Source organism: Rattus rattus, chromosome 14 (assembly GCF_011064425.1).
Source record: "Rattus rattus isolate New Zealand chromosome 14, Rrattus_CSIRO_v1, whole genome shotgun sequence".
In the NCBI taxonomy this organism is placed as follows: Eukaryota; Metazoa; Chordata; class Mammalia; order Rodentia; family Muridae; genus Rattus; species Rattus rattus.
In genome coordinates this window covers 20,499,307-20,512,780 of record NC_046167.1, presented here as the reverse complement: position 1 = coordinate 20,512,780, position 13,474 = coordinate 20,499,307, and the positions used below count along the sequence as shown (strand labels likewise).

Genomic DNA, 13,474 nt, shown 5'->3' with positions numbered 1-13,474 from the left:
AAGACAAGCCATTTCCAGAAGCCAGAAGCCCCTCACTCAAGGGGGAAACATGGCTGAGACTTTGAACCTGGACTCTAGCTGACAGCTTCTGCAGTAGCACACCCAGTCACTTCGGCTGGATATTGTAAGTGCAGGATTGGATATTCTGTGGTCAACTGATTGCTCTCCACTCTTTTCCTTTTAATTGGTGTATGCTAGTAGTAAGCTCAGTCATTTGGAGTGAAAGTTCAGCTACCATGGCCATTCTTTAGACAGAAGATCCTTAATTTTTACAGAGCCATCTCCCCAACCTGTCCCTTTTCTACCTTCTAGCAAACTGGACCAACCGTTTCACTCAAGTCCAGCTGTGACAGGGGGATGCATTCCTCCCCCACCCTCCCCCCCACCCCCCCCGCCCTCCACCTACCTGGCATGATCTGGATCGGCATAGGGGACGGTTCTGACACACTCGCCAACGTAATTCACAGGGAAGGGCAGCACGAAATGTGTCTTCATCTGGCACGGCTTGAAGGTGGGGTCCTAAGGGGCAGAGAGGGCTACAGGTCAGACCAGGACGCTCAACCCAATGTAGCCCTCAGGTCGTAAACGCAGGCGGCAGCATCCCGGCATCAACTTCTCTATGGGAGTCACTAGTGAGGCCACTGCTAAGAGCAGAACCTCACAAACTAGGAAGCTTTAATGAGAAACACTCCACCATTTGGCAAGGTGCAATAGAATGAAATTACTATTACATTAAAGGCGTTTCAGATGGTGCACCAGTTTCCATGAACACATGAAACTACCATGCGAAGGACCAGGTCAAGCATCACAACTGTGGAAACCTGTGAGTAGAGAGGCATGGATGTTATGGGATGTTACATGATGGTTTGACTGGAGGCAGCCGCTGCCATGTAATCATCAGATGCGACATTGTGTAAACCGAGCGGTGATGAGACCATTTGACCTAATAAGCAGAGGCTTATGAAAGGATGGGGCCCCCATTCTGGGCTGTCTCAAGAAAAGAAGGCTTAGGGTGGTAATGACAAGGGACAGCACACCCCCTGGTCTAAGGCTGTGGTTCAGCCCTGGAATGGTCCCACTAGAAGAATGCTTGAGTGTATGGCAAGCCTCCCAGCCTAGGTCACTTACTGTTATCAACTTTCTGATGATCTGGGACCCATCGGCATGGGCACCTCCACTGGGGCCACTGGGTGTGGGTTTCTGAAAATAAAAAAGGAACCAAGCGTGAAGAGACACTTCCTTGTAATATTTATTAAGACACAGACATTATAAAGTTACAGTTACACGGGTTAGCCAAGGCAGACTGGCTGCATATTGTAATGGAAGCTTAAGCATGTTTTTCAAATAGTTAATGAAGACAGCCTGTGTACAAACTTAAGGTATTTTAACCACTCTCCTCATCCTCCCACCCCCACCCCGTGGTACTTTCTAGTCATAAAACTGTGTCTTTCGGGCCCAGTGTGACAGCACTCAATAGGGCTGGACCCACAAGGTGGAAACAGATAACTGATTCCACAAGTTGTCCTCTGACCTTCACATACACATATATACACATATACACATATATACACACATATACACACATATGAACACAGAGAGAAATAAATGTACCAGCAATAACAAAACAATGACCTAGATACATCTCTCTGTGTCCTCCAAAGCATGAGGTTGGGGTGACAAGACAGGCTCTAGACAGAGGGTCCTACAGAGCGGCAGGTCACCTCTGTATGCTCTCCCGTCCTTAGGGTGGTGAAAAGGCCAATGAGAAGGGACGTGTAAACCATGGCACAGATGACACTAAAGTAATTCCTACAAGAGCTCCAAAGTGACAGCTTTCTGCTGTGACAAGAGGGGCTCCCAGGGACTCAGACTCAAAAAACAAAAGCTAAACAAACGTCTGCAGATCAAAGGAGCTGTGACCTCACTGCTGATAGGCATTGGATGCTAGGATAAAATCCTACAAAGGAGACGCAGAGAAAGGCTTTCACCAACTTGTGTGGGACTCGGGGCCCTAGCAAACTGCAGGAGACAAGGTCATCAGACCAAGGCTTCCGGCTCTTTGTTAATGGTACCGAGTCCCACGCCAAACTCTGTTCTTCCCTATTGGAAAAAGCTTACTACTGCGTGTGAGCAAAAACATAGAGTGTGTGATGGGGGACCAAAGCAAGGGTCTGAACTCACTGAAGTACGGTGATGCTGGGCAAGTCACTCAATCCTCTAATCTACCGCCTGCCTGAGAATCAGGACGCGTGTCAGAGTGAGAGGTATGCCTGGGTTCCATTACCTCGACAATATGGGGGCGGACAGGCTTCCGTTCCTTTTTGCTTCGGCCGACGTTTCTAAGGAAGTTTTCCACCTCTTTCTCTGCCTGAGGCATCTGCTGAGGGGTGGCATTCACTGAGCATCTGCGGAGAAGAATCGTGTGCATGTAAAACCATCTAGCCATCCCCTCCCCTACATTTTATGAACTTATCACACCCGAGTATGAAGGACACAAAGATGTGACGTCATTAGCATTGCTTTGTCATAAAATACAGAAGAGCCGTTAAATGAAACGGGATGCAGATGTGGCAATTGTGCAGCCCCTCTCATTCTGTACCCACACATCACTGCGACACAGCGGTTAACACAGCGATTTCCAGAAGGGCAAGAAAGAAGAGAGAGAATGCTAACAGCGTCGACAAATGCCTTCAGATTTATGATAAAGGGTGGAAAATTTAAAACAAAGAAACATGAATATCCCTAAAAGATTCAACAATCTGAAACTACATACTTGCTGCTAAAGTAGAGAATTACAAACAATGTGTGTGTGTGTGTGTGTGTGTGTGTGTACGAGTCTACATGTGGGCCACATGTGGAGGTACCTGCCCAGGAGGCCAGGAGAAGACAGTGGATTCTCTGAAGCTGGAGTTACAGGCAGTTGTGAGATGTTCAATGTGGGTGCTGGGAACTGAACTCTAGTCCTCTGTAGGAGCCAGCAAATGCTCTTAACTGCTGAGCCATCTCTCCAGTCCCATACAGCAGAAACTTAAGGTACCGAAAATATTTTAAAACATCCTTTTACAAAATTCCTCCAAACTGGAGAGAATCACAAAGATCAGCCATCAGAGAATCCTGCAGTGTTTTATGGTGTGCACATTTCCCGATTTGGGCACTGAATTCACAGCCGTGACTATTGAACTCATGCTAACTGTCTATGAGCTCTATACTTACTCTTTGTGTTTATTATCAATTCACTGCCTGTGAGAAACTTGCAAAAAGAGTTTTATGGAGAAGGAAGAGGACAGTCTATGGTATGAAGTAGCCCAGGCTGGTCTTGGTTTTATAGTGAGTGCTGGCTAAGCTAGTCTGGGATGTGAAGTCGAACACAGGAGGAAGCAAGCCCAGGGCACAGGTTAAGTGCTGTAGTGTAAAATGAACACTGGGAAAGGTTAGCCTGGGATGTGAGAGTGAGTGCTGGGCCAAGCTGGCCTGGGGAATTATGGTGAAGCCTGGGGCAGAAGGGCAAGCACTGAATTCAGCTGGCCTAGGTAGAGGGGGAAGGAAGTACAAGTCAGGCCCACATAAACCCAGGGCTGGAGCACTGACCCCATTCCTGCCAGCTAGCAGCCCTGTGGCATCTGTTAGTGGAGAAAGGTGTAGGTTGATGTCTTTATGCAGGAAGGCAGGTATAGGATAGAAGGAGGCCTATCATAGGACAAGAAGGAAGGATGGGTGGAGAAAAGTTTTAGAAAGGAGAGAAAGAGCCAAAGCGAGAGAAGGAGTTGGGAGAACATGGTGGCAGATGTTAAGTTTTTTTCTGCACAAAGATACAGGATGTTATGACTATTTTTAAGGGATGGGTGTGTATAGGATTTTGTGCTGTCTAGATGGGCAAATTATATCTTATCAATTGGATCAGAGGTTACTGTTGTGGTGTGTTCCTTCCTGTGGCGACTTAATTGAGTCCGCACTAAGAGAGCTGGGAAATAGGCAGTCTCTGTCTGAAACTGGCCTGGCAGCGACCCACCTTGGGAACTAGATGGGTAGAGAGATTGTTGCCGGGCTCAGAGAGTAGCCGTCGGCAGTGTGAGATGGGGTGGAGCTTAGTGGGTGAGACCCTTTGCTGATTGAGATGAAAATATCCCACAGATGCCAAGTGGCCCTACAGTGCCAGCACTAGTGCAGGATAAAAGAAACCATTTTTTATTATTTACTGCCACAGAAAGGCACCAGTAATCTATGCAAAACAGAAGCTTTGATTATGCACTGTCTAATCACAATCCACTAATAATCAGTATTAGCGGTAGCAAGGCACTGCATGTAAATTACTGATAATTCATCTCCATGTGTGCCTGAGCCTGAGGGCAGAGAGCTAATGTAATGTGTGCAAACTGTTTCAAGACCTCCGTTGTCCTGGCTAGTTTTCTATCACCTCGAACACGCTAGAGTTCTCTGAGAGGGAACCTCAACTGAGAAGAATGCGTTGTAAGATCCTGCTGTAGGGCATTCCCTTAATCAGTGACTGATGGGGGAGGGCCCAGCCCACTGTGGGTGGTGCCATCCTGGGCTGGTGGTCCTGAGTTCCATAAGGAAGCAGCAGGCTGAGCAAGCCAGGAGGGTACCCACCTGTGGCCCTTTCTCCTGCCTCCAGGAGGAAGTAAACTACACTACTGCTGTCTTCAGACACACCAGAAGAGGGCATCAGATCCCATTACAGATGGTTGTGAGCCACTATGTGGTTGCTGGGATTTGAACCAAGCAGTCAGTGCTCTTAACCGCTGAGCCATCTCTCCAGCCCACAGTTCTAGAACTTAATTAGTTGCTTTCTTCTCCACTTCATACAACGTTTACTAAGTTAAAATGCAATTCTTTTCATTCTCTCGGCACACTAAAGTCTAGAGTGAATCCTGTAACCTAACGCCCAAATGATACACACTTTCTCTCTTAAAGATAAATTCAGGTAATTTCATCTTCAAATGAAAAATACCTCAAAATAACACTTGACAAAATGGTGTGACTCCTAACAGCTGTTTGGGGACAGGTGGGACACCCACCTCATGTTGTCACAGTTTAGTAGATACTTCTTGATCCGGGGTAGTTTTCTCAGGATGGGCTTGATGTCTGTCATTTCCGCAATTCTCTTCATCACCTTCACCTGAACCATAGGAGGCAGACATAGTCAGACCACACCGACAGTCAAGACACTGCACAGTTCAGAGACTTCACAGGACAGCTGTGGCGCTTGTGATGAGAAAAGCACCCCTAAGACTCATTTAAACACTTGATCCCCGGAAGGTCAGGGTGATGTCTGGGGAGGCTATGGAGCTCCTAGGAAGTAGAGGGGTCACAATAAGCAGATATGACTATAAGAAAGCCAATAGCTTGTACACACCGGTCTCTGCTTCTGCCTCATGATGCCATGCCTTTCCCTCCAGGATAGACTCCATCCCTTGGGAACGAGCTAAAGGTCTCTTCTTCCTTACATTGCCTTTGGTTACGACATTTATCAGACTAGCAGGAGAATAACTAATGCCAGAGTGCGATTTGTGATGCTCTGGAGTTTGGCAGAGTTGTAGAAAAGTGTGTCTCCACGGCACATCGTTTTGGCGCCTTGTAATTTTCATGTCAGCAGTAATTTCATAGTTTCCAGTTGTCTGTCCCCTCTCTGGACAGGTCTGAAGAGCAGACATCCCTAACACAGGTCGTGACTGGCCACTGGATGTGTCTTGGATTTGTGTGTACATGTGTGCTAACTGCCAGCTTGGGTGAAGCTGAAGGATTGTGAAGTACAAGGAAGAAAGGAAACACACTTTCCTCCATGAAGGCTGTGTGTGTGTGTGTGTGTGTGTGTGTAGGCCAGAGGACATCTTCAGCTTCCATTTCTCAGGAACCGCCCACCTTTTTAAAGAGACACTGTCTCTCACTGGCCTGGCACTCCCCAAACAGGTTAGGCTGGCCAGCCAGCAATGCTCAGGGATCTGCCTGTCTCGGCCTCTTTGGCACTAGGATCTAAGCACAAACCACCAAAGGCAGCTTCTAGAAGGTTAGCTTTCTGAGGTGAAATCACGTATGACTGGAGAACATTACCAACTCCCGGAACCCTTGCTCATCTAGGACCAGCACGTGGCCTTGCTGGTGCCCACCTGATCCATCCCACTGAAGGTCTCCTGCAAGTCCCCTGCAGGCGTGAGTGTCTTGCCTGCTCTGAGGGCTGCGTAGAGATGCCCGGAGTCTGGGATCCCGTTGGAGAGCTCCTGAGCGCTCATCCTCACCAACACTTTGAAGTGCTCTTCTTCTTCAAAGCATGGGCTACAAAAGGAGAGGGAAGGCTTAGAGAGTGACCCAGCTCCACTCCGACACCCAGGGGAGTTATCACAGAGGAACTCAGCATCTTTCAAATGATCCCATGTGCTTTGGAATTAATTGCGAGTAAAACGAGACTAGAATCTGACAAGTGAGACAAATCACTTGGCAGAGCATTTCAGAGTTAGATATGCCACACCCCCATTTATTAATATATGGTGTGAGTAAAGTTACTTGTTAAATATTTCGCTCCACAGATGCATCATGTCTGGCAGGTTCCGCTCCAGGCAGAGGGATGAAAATAACACACCCTGTATCCCCAAAGAAAGACACGAGACAAAAATTAATTAGGGTACCATGACGAACGAGGACACCCTGGAAACCAGCCTTTGTCTACAGTATGATGGGGCATGATGGGCTGCCTACCTGCTCGTAGGTGTCCAGCTGCGAGTCATCAGGGAGCACACGGGGGGTGACGGTCATGCCTCCCGTATTCAGCTCGATCTGTTGAGCTTGCTCTCTGTAGTTGAGGATGCCACAACCCAGCCTGAAGAGCAAGAAGATAGCCGAGTTACGGGAGCCCACCCAGGTAATGCCCGAGCTACCAGCTGTGCCTACCATTTCCACACCCTCCAACAGGTTACGTATGTGTGCTAAGTCATAACCACAGCTCTCTGTACCTGCTGTACACTGCGCAGCTTTGAATTTGTTGGCATTAACCCTCTACACAGCTCACGTGCCCTCTCACAGAAGTACGAATCCGTTTCTCCATTTGGAGCTCATGTCCAGTGCTCAGGACCCTAGCCAAACGCTTTAGTAGCTACTGTCTCTTAGTAAAGACAACAGGCTGAGCATGCTTTTCCAGCCTTTAGCTCGTACGTCTTTCCTGAGTACTCTCTTCCTCCTACACACGTTCACACAGACTTCATTTGCTCCAATATCTGGCAACGGGGTGGGAGGGATCTGAGAAATTCTGCGTGTTGATGTGTCTAGAAGAAGCATTATCAATCTGAGCCCAGAGGACTACTGAGAGGGGCCCTGAAAACTGGTTTAAAAGTGCAAAAAGTGGGAGTTACTAAAAAGGTTGAGATTGGGGACAGAATGTCCCAAGGATCAGGGACATTTTCCACGGCAATCCAGTCCTCAGCAGTGGCAGCAAGGGCTGCTGGGCCATGTCCCAGCCTTGGTTCCCTTTATTGTACTAGAAGAGGAGGGGAACTCGGCAGCTGCTTCCTCTCAGCTTACCACTGTCAAGGAAAACTCCAAGCACGATTCCAAAACTATCCGTACCCACCCTGGGCTGTGGGGAAAGCAGCCGCTGCAGAGTTAGCTCGGGAGAGAAGCAGAGGAGTCCACCAAACTCTGCAAAGACATCCCTCAAATTGTAGCTACTCCTTACACTGAGTTGTTCCTACTTCCTGACTAGGTATATTCCCCTTTCTTCAAGATCTTTGGCAATCTATCTGTTCAGATGCCTTCATAAGTATAATCCATCCACAGATTAATATTGTAACATTATTTATATAAGAAAATATGACTGTAAGAGAGCAAATAGCTTGTACATACTGTGACGCTAAGTTTATGAAACAAAATGACTCCCTGGGAGATGACTACCATCACAAGGGCGTAACAGGGCATAACACAAATACACAAAGGACACAGACACACACACACACACACACACACACACACACACACACACACACACACACGATGACAAGCATGGATGTGCACCTACTGTGTTCCACAACTCACTCACTTGGTCAGCACACTGCAGAAGAGAGGCACGAAGGGCCTCAACTCCTCCGGCAGCGTGTTTAAACTGGAAAAGGCTCGGAAATACACAATGCCGTTGGTGGGCTGCGGGCAGTACTGCACAGGGACGTCTCCGGCTGGAAAACAAAAGCAGTGCTCTTGCTTTAACTGATCACATTTCAGTGGTTTTGTTGCTGTTGTCTTTGAAACTGGGGTTTCATGTATCCAAGGCTGTTCTCACACTAGATGCTTTGGTGAAGGATCACCTTGGACTCTTGACCTCCCTTGCTGGGATTACAGGTAGGGGCCCTCTCACTTGGTTTTTAATATGATGCTGGGGGGCTCAAGATTCTGTGCATGGTAGGCAAGTTCTCTCCCTTCTGAACTACACCTCTGGCCCCTAATCATTCTTAAGGAATCACACTACTGCTTTTCAAGGATGAAGGCTTAAGACTTGGAAGAACACAGAAATGCCCTGTTTATTTCCTACAGCAGATACAGGTTTCCCACTGCACTTTCCTACAGGTCTGACACTGAAACCCTTTGCAGTGTTAGGTCATCCCTGCTTGCTGAGGCACTGAGATGGAGAAGGATCCTATTTTTCTGAACTTCCAGCTGATTTCTGCAGCATCTCAGTGTCCGTTTCACCCATAACTGAGCCCTCTACCGAGTGCTTCCCTTCATCAACACAGTTAGGTCCACAACATGGTCAGGCTCACAACATCTGACTGCATCATAGCATCTAATCTACACACTGGTAGTCTCCCGCACTGAGTAGTGTGTAATGCCCTGTCCTCCACAAGCCCTCAATGTCCCTAGGACCTCATGACCTTAGGGTGTCCCCCCATCTCTGGGGTAGGCTTTTGGGGTTCTATTTTACATTTCTCCACCTAGCACAGTGCCCTACGCTGAAAGAGGAATGAAAACTTTTGTTGATGATCGATTTATTGTCCCTATGAAAGAGACAGAAAATTAGAGAAAATTAATGAGATTTACATCTAAATAAATTATAAGAGGGGTTGGGGTGATTGCTAGGTAGGTAAGGTTCCTGCCTTACACGCATGAGGACCACAGCTTGGATCTCTGGAGAGACATCCATGTAAAATATCACATGGGCATAGCAGCCACCTGTAGTTTTAGCCATAAAGGTTGGAGATGGAACTCCCCAGAAAAGGCTGTCTAGAAAGAGTAGCCCTAATAGTCAACTCTAGGTTGGAAGACACTGCCTTAATAAATAATGTACAAGGTCAATGGAGAATGATCCCCAATATCAACCTCCACATGCACATGCTCCCACACGTTCCCACAACCACATACATGTATATACACAACATCCATGCCAACATATGAAAATGGAAAAATAAAAATCTATAGATTAAAACATTAACCCCAATATCTAGAAACACCCCCCACGTGCCTACACAAACCTATTACACACCTATTACAAGTGAGATATTCACTGTTAAAATATGCAAGGCAGATTGGAGATAACTCACTGGAAACAGTGTACCTAAGCTGGGGTTGTCATCAAGTGCTTGCCTAGCACACAGGAGACTCTCAGTTGTTCCAAGATCAAATCATATCGAATCAAATCCCGTCCTCCACAGTGCGCATTAAAGCTCAACACTGGTCTGAATCAAAAACTATCCATGGCCACTCAGGAGTTCATTCACCTGCTATCATCTTTCAGGAACACGCTATTCTAGAGATAACTGTCTCCCATGCCACCAGCCACAAGCTAGCCTGGGGTCTTGTAAGCAGTGAGATAGGAGTCCAACAGCACCCCAGGCCCTTTCCCTGCCATCACTGCCTAACTCCTCCAGAGGTTTACCCTACCACATCCTCTTCTTCAAAATAATTCTCAAGGGCCGGGAGAAAGCTCAGTTGGTGCAAACAAAGGCCTGAGTTGGATCCTTACAATCTCCTTTTTAAAAAAAGAGCCGGTGGTGGAGGTACACGCCGGTAATCCCTGAGCTGGGAGATGGAGGAGGGTAGTTCTCTCGGATCTGCGGCTTGGCTGAACTGCAAAATCCTAGTACCAGTGAGGACAGGTAGAAAGCACCTGAGGAATTAAACCAAGATTGGCCTTTGGCCTAGGCACACACACACACACACACACACACACACACACACACACACACACACACGCACACGCACTGGGCACACACATGCATACATATGTGCACATACAAACCAAACAATAACAATTTGCAAGGCATACGAACAGCAGAGCCATATAAACAGGCTGTTCATTGAGATGTTTTCTGGAAAACATCTAAAACCTGCCCCTGCCTGTTTGCAAATTGCGATTCAACACAGTCAAAGAACCCAGGCACCCGTGGGAATGGCTTGATGATGACCTGAGAGGGCGATGTCAAACTTGGTGAAAGGCATGGTGGGCTCGATGTCAGAGACTTTTAGTGCCGGGAGACAGGAGGCGTCTTGATGCTTACTTTGCTGCTTCTGCAATTCTAAGCCTGAAGTGGAGAAAAAGAAGAGACAAGGAAACAGAAAGTGAAAAAACCCAAAGGAACCTGCCTGTCAGGTTTGGAGTTTGGAGGTTTTAGGGTCTGAATGTGCTATTCTTCATTATCCAAGATGCACCAGGAGCCACTGAGGCCACAAGCTGAGAGGATCTGATCCCCACGGTGGACAAGGGACTGCCGCTCCATGTCTACGCAAACCGATGTCACTGCGAGATTCTGCAGCTTCCTGGGCACTCCAATTGCTCCTCGCTTGTCATTATCATTCAGTCATTATCTGAAACACTCGGCTATCTTACTTTTTCCTTTTCTCAAATCAAAAGGTCCCTTGTGGTGAGGACCTTCGTCTTTTATGCAAGTCAGTCACTAAAGACACTGATGACTAGCCTTAATAAACCTTTTCCCACATCCAGGCATTTTCTGTTTGCACTTTATTTCACCCACAGAATTTCCAACTACTGAATTACACGATTTAAAACCCAGAGTGGTTAAAACAACCACTGTGGTACCGGCACTGTGCTTACCTACTTTAAAGGGGCTCTGTCACGCATGCGTACAGGAAAAACACCTTCTATAAGACGAGCATCGTCGTTAACGTCTTTGCTACTGCTCTATTTCAATCCTCAACTTGATGCAACCTAGAGATACTTGGACCAGGCTGACTTGGGTATGTCTGTGAGGGGACTGTCTGTCCGGATTGAGCTAACTGAGGTAGGAAGACCTACCCTGAATGTAGGTGCCACCATTCCTGAGCTGGGCTCTGAACTGTGTAAAAATGAAGAAAGCTAGCCAAGCACAGGCAAGTGACCTTGACTCTGGATGGGCTGCGATAGCCTTTCTCATGCCTGCCACCTTAGCCTCCCTCCTATGGTGGCACACAAGGCAGTGCCAGGCTGGAGACAGAGCTGAGTGAGGGGCAGCGCTTGCCTAGCTCGCACAGCGTCCCAAGTTTACGCCCAAGGAACATCAAGTCAATCACACAGATCGGATCTGTCACACACATGAATCTAGAAAGTCACATCACCCCAAATCGGTCTGACCTTTCTCGTAGATCTGCTTTTTGTCCGCCTGGGAGAGAGAATTCACCTTCTGCTCCAGCTTTTCCGTCTCCATCTGAGTTTGCTTTTCGTAATACCTGTCATCTGGTTTCATGGATAAAGTCAGCCTGTGCGGATTGTTCTGTGGGAACCAGGGCAACAACAACCCGGATTAAAACACGACTGGGTGACACTAAATTTGAACGAATTAAAACATTCGAGAGCAGCATGACTTGGGCTTAGCGTTCTGTTAATGATGAGAACTTCATTAGGCCTGTTTGGCCACTGTGGCCGCACAGGTCATATGAAACCCTCATAAGCAAACCTGTTCTCTGGTTGGTATGTGAACCAATCAGGCCTATTGCAACCCCTGTGTTTCCCAAAATGCACATCTTGGTTGTAAAGAAAACCTGCACTACCTAATATCTTGAATTACATTAAAGATCCAAAAACTTAAAATTAATGTTTATCTAGCACTAAGAATTCCTGAAAGTCTAGAACTACAATATGATATTTTGTTTGTTTCGAGACAGGGTTTCAGGTAGCCCAGGATGGCCTCAAACCTAACTATGGAGACAGGGGTACCTTTGATTCCTGATCTTCCTGCTTCTGCTCCCCTAGCTCTGGGATCAGAGGCATGTGCCACCACACCCACCTCTGGAACAAAATTAATGATTCATCAGTTTATGAGTTACGTGGACAAAACAGACACTGACCAAATATAAAAGAATGTGCTCTTAGAATGCTTCTGTTATTTCCTTCAACAGTTCAGCATATGCACACAATGTTCAACTGGAAGTCTACAAGGAGAGGGGAGTGGATTAGATTCCAGTAAGAACTCACGTAACAGCTAGAAGTGATGGTGCTTGTCTGTAATCCCAACACTTAGGAGGCAGAGGCAGGAAGGTTGAAAGCTCAAAGCTAGCTTGGACTTAAATCAATCAAAGTATGTGAGGGGGTGGATATATAGAACACAGAAATCACAGGTCAAATTATTATATTCCTTGTCCCAAACAATGGCAATCATTACAAGAAAGCTTTCAAAATAGGTCTCTGTGACACTGGGTAATTAAGTAGAGTATACCAGAAAACTGACAGCTAAGCACGGCTTGCTAGAAAGCAGGGAATTAAGCATCCATAATTCAGTCTATAGATGCATATTACTCTAACTAAGGACTGAATCTGCACTGCAATCTCAAAAGAAGGATTTAAGCTGTGCAACACCTGTATTTATTATAAAGACACGGACATATGTATATATAAAAATCTATAAACAGAACCTACTTACTTATATTGTGATCACTGCCTTCACAATTCTCAATGTCACAGTTGAATATTTTGAAATCTACCTACTAAGTTATAGACAACAGATTCTCTAAATTTCTTACCTTAAAATACTGCTCTACTTTTTCTTGTAAAAATTTTGGATTTTCCTTAAGGCACTTCCTAAACTTAGTCAGCTGACTTCCCATTTGCAGGAGCTCCACGGGGTCCCCATCATGATTCCAGCAAGAAGCTATATACTAGAACAAAGAATTTTAAATACACAACGCACTGTTATTACCTCAGAAAAACTAGGCTGCCCCACCCTACACATAAAAGGCATGCCAGTCTATCATGTCTAATTAAAATCTCATGGTCAAGGGCTCGAGATATAGTTTAGCTTGTACAGCAATTTTCTGGTGTGATCAAGGCCCCTGGTTTAATTAATCCCTATTATTGCCCTGCCCCAAGATGTAACCATTTACAACAAAATTTAAGTCATTACTTGTTTGGAGAAAGGCCTACTAACTCTGTTTTGTTTATGATATATAGTGTATTAGCGGTATAAAAACATAATATGCCTAAATAGCCAAGTTAAGGGCTGGTTAGATAGCTAAGCTGGGGAAATGCTTGCTCTGCAAACAAACACAT

General features: G+C 46.4%; 1 protein-coding gene across 1 annotated transcript in view; it reads right to left on the bottom strand.

Moving 5' to 3' along the window:
- Positions 1-13,474, bottom strand: part of Pitrm1 (pitrilysin metallopeptidase 1) — a 31,090-nt gene that overhangs the window by 3,467 nt on the left and 14,149 nt on the right. Inside the window, exons 13-23 of the mRNA XM_032884843.1 lie at positions 12,949-13,083; positions 11,564-11,702; positions 10,401-10,517; positions 8,045-8,177; positions 6,712-6,832; positions 6,520-6,596; positions 6,126-6,291; positions 5,037-5,137; positions 2,285-2,405; positions 1,129-1,200; positions 407-519 (exon numbers count right to left, since the gene is read on the bottom strand). Of these exons, the coding sequence (XP_032740734.1) occupies positions 407-519; positions 1,129-1,200; positions 2,285-2,405; positions 5,037-5,137; positions 6,126-6,291; positions 6,520-6,596; positions 6,712-6,832; positions 8,045-8,177; positions 10,401-10,517; positions 11,564-11,702; positions 12,949-13,083 (1,295 nt within the window). The remainder of the gene's footprint in view (positions 1-406; positions 520-1,128; positions 1,201-2,284; positions 2,406-5,036; positions 5,138-6,125; positions 6,292-6,519; positions 6,597-6,711; positions 6,833-8,044; positions 8,178-10,400; positions 10,518-11,563; positions 11,703-12,948; positions 13,084-13,474) is intronic.